The sequence below is a fragment of the Sitodiplosis mosellana genome, unplaced genomic scaffold (genome assembly GCF_009176505.1).
Source record: "Sitodiplosis mosellana isolate CC-2019 unplaced genomic scaffold, AAFC_SMos_1.0 Smas_scaffold_6876, whole genome shotgun sequence".
Lineage (NCBI taxonomy): Eukaryota > Metazoa > Arthropoda > Insecta > Diptera > Cecidomyiidae > Sitodiplosis > Sitodiplosis mosellana.
In genome coordinates, this window is record NW_022602016.1 from 1 (window position 1) to 8622 (window position 8622).

At 37.8% G+C, this 8622-nt stretch overlaps 2 protein-coding genes across 2 annotated transcripts; both read left to right on the top strand.

Annotated features, from left to right (window-relative positions):
* Positions 1-6: 6 nt before the first annotated feature.
* Positions 7-3161, top strand: LOC129580000 (probable multidrug resistance-associated protein lethal(2)03659). The gene is made up of 8 exons (XM_055470189.1): positions 7-260; positions 371-585; positions 659-1025; positions 1161-1311; positions 1420-1650; positions 1792-2084; positions 2182-2847; positions 2925-3161. Exons 1-8 carry the CDS (start codon positions 207-209, stop codon positions 2994-2996), a joined length of 2049 nt encoding a protein of 682 aa, XP_055326164.1. The 5' UTR covers positions 7-206; the 3' UTR covers positions 2997-3161.
* Positions 3162-6407: 3246 nt separating this feature from the next.
* On the top strand, positions 6408-8611 carry LOC129580001 (ATP-binding cassette sub-family C member 4-like; the record flags this gene model as incomplete). The annotated part of the gene is made up of 3 exons (XM_055470191.1): positions 6408-6586; positions 6666-6896; positions 8178-8611. Coding segments are annotated over exons 1-3 (745 nt in total), but the record flags the coding sequence as incomplete, so codon positions are not given.
* Positions 8612-8622: the final 11 nt, after the last annotated feature.

The window sequence follows — 8622 nt, forward strand, 5'->3', positions numbered from 1 at the left end:
ATCCATTGTCAGCCGTTGACACACACGTTGGGAAACATATCTTCGACGAATGCATCAAAGCATTTTTGTCCGATAAAATCTGCGTTCTCGTCACGCATCAATTGCAGTACTTGAAGAATGTTCAACATGTTGTTCTGTTGAACAAAGGCAAAGTGGAGGCACAAGGTCCCTTCCGAACATTGCAGAGATACAAGAAAGAGTCGCTAATGCACGCTCAGGAAGAAGAAGACCAAAATCCCATCGACAACTCTCAGGATCGAGTAGGTTTAATGAAAAAAATTGAATTCTTAATTGAACGTGGCCGTTCCTTGAATCCGATAATCCATTTTTCTTTATTCCGTATTTTCATGGAAAACTGTTAAAATTTCAGATCCGCAAGCATATCACGTCATCATTCTGTAGCGAGGATGTCGAAGACGAACCAGACAAGCGCAAGGAACTCCAAGCGACTGGCAACATTAAATTCAGTATTTACAAAACATATTTCAAGGCCGCCCACAGTCGCTTCTTTGTTGTTTTCGTTTTTTTTATATTCACTGTGGCGCAGTTTACGTTGAGTGGTACCGATTACTTCTTGGCCGAATGGTAAGTTTATGATTTTTCATTTCTTGTTTCTATGTTTATTTTCACCTGCCATTTGATTTATTTCAATTTCTAGGATTGATTGGGAGGAGAAAGTAGCTAAAACTGTAATCGAAATGCCAAATAATTCGACTGAAGTGCCTGTAGAAAGTCGATCAAATGAATCTACGGAGCCGGTGGAAGGGAAACGCGAACAGCTCCTTATTATTTACACTATTATCATTTTGCTGGGCACAATTTGTGTTTCATGCCGTTCATTCTCTTCCTACCGACTGTGCCTGCGCATATCGGTCAATTTACACGATATGATTTTCCGAGGCATCTCTCGGGCCAAGATGATTTTCTTCAACAATAATCCCAGTGGACGAATCCTGAATCGATTCGCAAAAGATATCGGCAACGTTGACTCATTGCTGCCAAGCACACTGATTGACGTTGTAAATGTGAGTTGGAAATAATGCTCAAGCTTCGATTTTTATTCATTTATCATTTTACTTTTCGATTCACCTAAATGTAGAAGAGTCAACTTCTATGACGACCTTCGAGTGATTTATGACCTTTTTTTTTCTTTTTTCCAGTGTTTTCTGCAAGTTGTGGCAATTATTGTAATCAATGGGATAGTAAATCCATGGTTGATGTTCCCAGCTGTTGTAATGACGGTGCTCTTCTATTTGATTCGAAGTGTTTATATGGATACCGGGCGCAGTATCAAGCGGATTGAAGCCATGAGTATGTCTTTCTAACTTTTCTTAATTTTACATCACATTTCAAGAGAATAATTCCCATTTTGATGAATTTTTTCAAAAAAATTTACTGATTAATGTCATGCGTTTCCAGGCCGCAGTCCAATTTACTCCCATGTAAATGCCACACTCCAAGGTTTGTCCACAGTACGTGCTTTCAACGCAGAAAATTTTCTGGAAAAAGAATTCCATGACTTCCAAGATTTCAACACATCATGTTGGTATCTGTTCACTAGTGCGGGGCGATGGTTCGCTTTTTGGCTAGATGTGGTGTGCCTTGTATATGTTGCCATCGTGACTTACAGCTTCTTGATTTTCGACAATGGTAATGAATTTAAAATTGGTTTTATTTATTTTACAGAACACATTTAGCATTATAACCCTCATTTTCGTATTATAAATAATATTTGTTTCGAGATTTTAATGCTCTAATGACTAAAAGAGGAATTTCTTGAATGAATTCTAGCTGAGGACAGTGGCAAAGTGGGTTTGGCGATAATGAGCAGTGTTAATTTGATCGGAACGTGTCAAGTGCTATTGCGTCAAATCGCTGAGCTGGAAAATCAAATGACTTCCGTCGAACGAGTCATTGAATATGCCGAATTGCCTTCGGAACCGCCACTCGACTCAGACGAGAAGAATGCACCACCAAAAGATTGGCCTCACTACGGAAACATCGAATTCAAGTCGCTGAGCTTGCGATATGCAGAGAAGAATGCTCGAACTTTGCTGAATTTAAACTTCCGAATCAACGCTAAGGTAGACATTTCATTGCTTCGTTATTTCAAAAGGAAATTTAAATCGATGAAAAATTCAAACAAAAACAAAAACCACTTTTCATTTCTCTTTTTTGCAGGAAAAAGTCGGTGTAGTTGGTCGAACGGGTGCTGGCAAAAGTTCAATTATCCAGTCTCTGTTCCGTTTGGCACAAAACGAAGGTCAGATTTTGATCGATGGCATTGATGTCGGTGTGATTGGACTGCACGATTTGCGAAAAAAAATTTCGATCATTCCGCAAGAAGCGGTTCTGTTCTCTGGAAGTCTCCGGTTCAATTTGGATCCAGTCGCTGAGCGAAGCGACGACGAACTTTGGAATTCGCTCGAGCAAGTCGAGCTGAAGTCAGTAATATCGGCATTGCCTGGTGGCATCGATTGCAAAGTACTGGACGGTGGATCGAATTTCAGCGCTGGTCAACGTCAACTGCTGTGTTTGGCTCGAGCCATTCTTCGAAACAACAGAATATTGATTCTCGACGAGGCGACGGCCAACGTTGATTCCGAAACGGATCGATTGATCCAGGACACGATACGGAATAAGTTCGGTGACTGTACCGTTATAACGATAGCACATCGACTGCACACGGTTATGGACAGCGACAAGGTACTGGTAATGGATGCGGGCGAAATCATGGAGTTTGACCATCCGTTCGAGCTGATCCAAAAACCAGACGGGATCTTCAAACGACTACTCGATCAAACTGGCAGTTCCATGGTGACAGCGCTCACACTTGTTGCCAAGGAGGTAAGAGCTTTGGATTTTGGTTGTAGATTTTTGTATGAAATTTGTTCTAAATTAATCTCATTTTGTCAAATTTCCAGAGCTACGATCGATGTAATGCTAAACAGCGGACGATTCAAGAGGAGGGCAGTGATGACTTAAAACACCGTTGAATACAAACCACAGATCGAATTGCTTTCTTGTTTGAGTCTATCTGAAGAACGAATTTGAAATTGGTTCAGACAGAGACAGTATAGAAAGAAATTTTCAATAATAAAGACTTCATTCCATTTCCGTTTGTTCAATTCCTAAATCAGAAATCTGCATAAAACTGTTTTTTTGTTCATTTTTTTTCATTGACGAACAAACAAATGATCAAAGTAACATCCAAATACAGTTTTTCTGTCTCTTTATTTGGTACAATGCAGTTTTTCGCGAAACTGATAAGGGCTAGTCGATAGACTGTATGCAATAAATTGATTGGAGACCTAGTGTACCAGACACCAAGTTTTTACCAAGCGTGCGTGACAGAATACCTTAGCATATTTTATACTCTGCCTAGTATACCAACATATCGCACACACTCCTCTCGCGCGCAAACAATTGCTATCGTAAAGAACTCACACACGAAACCACATCGTGAGTGTATACTTGTATGCTTGTGTGTTTGTATGGAGTTGCCCGCTTATCTTTCGCTTTGTTTTATCTCATCCTCGTGCGTCTCACTCACTAAATGAGTGACCATGCATCCTCTTCTAATACCATTGATTTTACATGTGAAATAACAACAAGAAACGACAAAAGTGACCTCTCGTAGCGGCAACTTGAAACTAACGAAACAAACACAATTGAAAATGTCATTTTTATGTTCAGTGTTGGTTCTGTTGTTTGCCGTATAGCCGGAGAGAGATGTCTACAGCTTAGTGGCGTTAAATGACATTCAACACCCATGTGACCATGCGTCTCACGCACTAGATGAGTGTGGATATTTTTTTAGTGGCACTCACCGAATATTACAATGTATCTTAGTTCTTTACGATAACTGTGTATGTGTATGCAACCGTTTGCGCGCGAGAAGAGTGTGTGCGATATGCTGGTATACTAGGCAAAGTATAAAATACAATTGATGCTATGGTATTCTGTTGCGCACGCTTGGTTTTTACTTCGTACCAGTTTCTTTATAGCTTGTAACTCTGCATGCAATAATTGAATATAAAGTCATTTTCTCAAGTCGCATCGAACCATAAGTTATCCCCGAAAAGGTGGAACTGTTTATTTTCAGTACAATGTGTGTGCGTATATTGAAATAAAGAGGCCAATAAAAATTAGATGTGGTAGAGAATGATAAGCAGTGATACGATCATAAAAACCCAAGCGAATGAGTACGATAAGGCTCTATCATGACGATAATTTTCATCGTAGACTAGCGGCGAGCGCGTGTATGCAACACATCTTCGTTCTCACTGCTGCTATGTTAAACATAGTACGCGGTTCACGCACACCGATACGTAACTGGTCATGCACGCGCTCGCCGCTAGTCTACGATGAAATTTATCGTCACGATAGAACCTCATCGTACTCTTTCGCTTGGGTAGGTGGTAAAAAGATAAGCCAAAGTAACCTAAAAACATAGAACAACGTGCATTTACATTTACAAAGGCGCAACGGTTCTTTCAGTGTGAAGAAAGGTGGCCGACGATCAAAACCCAACTTAACCGCAGTACGTGTATTATTAGCATATAAATTAGTTGATAGAAGGATTAGATGAAAAAATGAATCGAAGCAAAGAACACAAGTCACGGGCTCCGAACCCAATATCAAAAGCATCGTTTTTGTCAAAATTAACATTTTGGTGAGTCAATTTTCTAGCATTCCCTTTATGTAGCCTTTATAGTGGCTCAATGCCAAATGATGAGTTTACATTTTTGTTGTTTAGGTGGCTGAAACCGATGTTCAAAATCGGTATGAAACGTACAATCGAAGAAGATGAGATTTACGCCGTCATAAACAGCATGCGAAGCGATCAAAACACCGCTCTAACCCACCTTTTTGGTATTAAATCGTTATGTTAGTTCAAAATTCCTTGAAAAATTGAACTTTTGTTCGGGAGGTACCCAAAATAGGCTCCGAGGTGATTTTATCACTCCCACTTGATTTATTTCATCAAATAATAGGGACGCAGGAACAACCTAGCACCCTCTAACCTACCTTTTTCGTATCAGATCGGTATAATAATTCAAAATTTCTTGCATTTTTTGTTCTTAATTTTGTTAAAAATCGCACTTTTGTATGAGAGTTTCAAATCACTCCTTCGCTGTTTGCTCATTCATGTTGTTCTATGGATTCGAAGGGCTGCCATATATTAAATACAATGTAAAAGAAAGACGCTTTATGATTTTGGTCAAGAAAAATGTGGTTATTTTAAATGGTATTTTTTTCAACTCGTCACATTTTGTTCCAATTTTTTCAGTATTCAGACGCGATAAAGACAATCAGACGTTTTATTTCATTTGAATACCCAACATCAAGATTTCCGGAATCATAATACAATTTTCCATAAAATACATGAACGTACTGTTGTTCTTTTCTAAAAATTCTTATAAATTTCCTAGGCAAAATCTGAATAAACGCTGAACGTTCTGAAAACGGTGCGGAAAAGTTCGTCTTACGGAGGTAAGACTATTTATTTCTTCATTACATTAAAAAGCACGTCGATTGGATTTTGAGATAAGATACATTTGGATTTTTGGTAAATTCTGAAAATATCATATACTACTTAGTGTGTAGCGTTGTTGTTTCATTTTCTCAGCCAACATGAGACTAGATATATGTAAAAATATCACTCGACTTGGTTATTTAAGCTTCCAAAATGTTCGTAGGATCTGGATCATACTAGAAGTCAGTGATGGTTTTTCGTTAGCCAGCATTGTCTTAGCCTTGGCTTACACCAACAACTGGTGTAAGCAAATCGTTAGCCAGCTATCTGTGTGAAATGAGTACATTCAAAGTATAATAATTTTTGATTTGCGTATTCTGATTCAAATCTAACAAATTTTGAAAAAAAAATAATATTTTCAATTTAAAAGTCATTTTTATAATTTGAGTTTTTTTTTTCAAAAACTTAATAAAAAAAATGTCGATGTTTGGTTTCATTTAAACTCTGACCTCGTGATTTAAATGTCAGTCACAAACGTTAGTTCAGATGAGTGCGTTCAGTTCTTACTGAAGTTTTCTCACTGGTCTACACATTCGTTAGCCAGACTTATGCGGCTAATTAGCCAGCTAATTGGTTCTTCACTGCATTCATATATATTGAACCAAATTTGTTGCGTTACATTGTTGTGAAAGTACGATAGTCGAACCGAGCATCCAGCTATATCGTCCGGAATATTTAAAAAACAGTTTCAAATTATTCCTCGGACCGAAAAGTTGTTGCAACTCAGCTCTCAACGCTCGTTGAGTCAACGTGTGTAAAACCATTCAGTATTGCTAAATCAATATAATACAAGGCGTTGTCATCCCGAAAACAAAACTAATATGAGATTCGACTAAAAATATCAACAAGCTGTAATAGCCTCAAATTTTTTTCCTTAAAAATAGATCAAGTGAAATTCTGTGACTTGATCACACGTGTATTATTCGCAAAAAAGCTAGTCAATAGAAGAACTAGATAGAGAAAAAAAATGAATCGTAGCAAAGAACACAAGTCACGGGCTCCGAACCCAATATCAAAAGCATCGTTTTTGTCAAAATTAACATTTTGGTTAGTCAATTTTTTGTCATTCCCATTATATAGCCAGTGCCTCAATGCCAAGTGATGAATTTACATTTTGTTTGTTTAGGTGGCTGAAACCGATGTTTGCGATCGGTATGAATCGTCCAATCGTTGAAGATGACATCTACGCCGTCACAAACAGCATGCGAAGCGATCAAAACACGGAACAATTCGCAAAACTATGGGAATCGGAAGTGATGAAAAAGAATCCAAGCATTTTGCGTGTAATGTTCAAAATACATGGATGCAAAATATTTACATTTGGCCTGTTATACACAATTCGAGAAACATTAGCGAAGTAAGATTTCAATATTGTTCGTTGACTCTTGGTGGTGGCGAGAAAGAAAATCGGTTTTTTTTAGTCACAGCATTTTATGTCGGGCCATCTAATTTGATTTTAAAACTCTCTGTTTTTAACGAAATTTCTCTGCCTTTCATTCGAAAATCGACACTTTGCACGTAACACCAATGCTTCTTATCAATATTAATAATTTCGACGATGATGAAGTAGGTCAAGTAGAAATAAATAAATAGGTGACATACACAAGCGTAAAACATACACAAGCGTAGACATGTCTGCAGGTTTAACTTTTCCGTACACACCGTGTCAAGGGAAAGTATAGGAATTGGTTCCGAAAACTCTTTTCGCAAAATTGGTTTAGATCATCATAAAAACTCATGAAACGCGTAGAAAACCACTTTTTGAGACACTTTTCCGTTCGTGTGCCGTCGTCGTCGTCATCGTTGGTGTTTGTTAACAAGACAACTCAAAAAATAATTGAGATAATCTGGAAATACCAAAAGTTTTTTATCCAATAAACTTAGTTTAAGTTCGAAGATGAGCCATTTCCGATTTGATCCTGGGGTACTTGCCCTAAGAAAAACCTCAAAAATTGACACTTTTGTATGGGAGGTACCCGTAAATCGATTCCGATTGGTTCCAAACTTTCAGAAACTTATTTTACTCCCAAAAAATGAAATCTCAGAGTCAATTTTTTGAGGTTTTTCTTAGGGCAAGTAGCCTAGGATCAAATCGGAAATGGCTCATCTTCGAACTTAAACTAAGTTTATTGGATACAAAACTTTTGGCATTTCCAGATTTTGATTATCTCAATTATTTTTTGAGTTGTCTTGTTAACAAACACCAACGATGACGACGACGACGACAACGACGACGACGGCACACGAACGGAAAAGTGTCTCAAAAAGTGGTTTTCTACGCGTTTCATGAGTTTTTATGATGATCTAAGCTAATTTTGCGAAAAAAGTTTTCGGGGCCAATTCCTATACTTTCCCTTGACACGGTGTGTGCGGAAAAGTAATATGCAACAAAATAATCATAAAAATTTTAACTTGAAGAGCGTAATTTTCGGAGTAAGATTCATGTCACATATTCTGTCCCAAAAGTGACAGATTTTTTAGCAGAATTTCTTTTCAAATTAAGTTCGTAGTGGGTACTTGAGTAAATTGATCAAAATTTCTACTTTCAAACCAATTTTAATAGAAGTTTCTAATTTTCCTCTCAATTTTCTTATGATATTTTCTTTTACTCATTAAATAAAACCTAATTTCATTTAAGATTAATTCAGCCAATATGTCTGGGCGGTTTGGTTAGCTATTTTGCTCAAAAGGATTCGTTGGGCATTACATTGGATGATGCATATTGGTATGCATCGGGAATCGTATTATCAACCGCTTTCATAACTCTTACATATCATCCGTACATGCTATACATGTTTAAAACGGCGTCCAAAGTGCGAGTAGCGTGCAGTGGATTGATTTACCAGAAATCCTTGCGCCTGTTGAAGTCATCAGCCGAAGAAGGTCAAAATGGAAAAATTATCAATTTACTGTCGAACGATGTGGCACAGTTAGACAGAGCCTTGGCGTATTTACCTGATGTTTTGAAAGGTCCTCTACAGGCATTGGTGTTCTTTGTTGTTATTTATATGGAAATTGGTGTTGCTGCCATTGCTGGTATGGCGTTTTTGATCAGTTTCATCCCACTGCAAAGTAAGCGCTTT

Excerpts from the sequence above, each read along its gene's own strand:
- LOC129580000 (XM_055470189.1), top strand. The coding sequence starts at position 207 with ATGCACGCTCAGGAAGAAGAAGACCAAAATCCCATCGACAACTCTCAG. Across the intron at positions 261-370 it reads TCGACAACTCTCAGGATCGA|ATCCGCAAGCATATCACGTC; the intron begins GTAGGTTTAATG and ends TTAAAATTTCAG. Across the intron at positions 1,312-1,419 it reads CAAGCGGATTGAAGCCATGA|GCCGCAGTCCAATTTACTCC; the intron begins GTATGTCTTTCT and ends ATGCGTTTCCAG.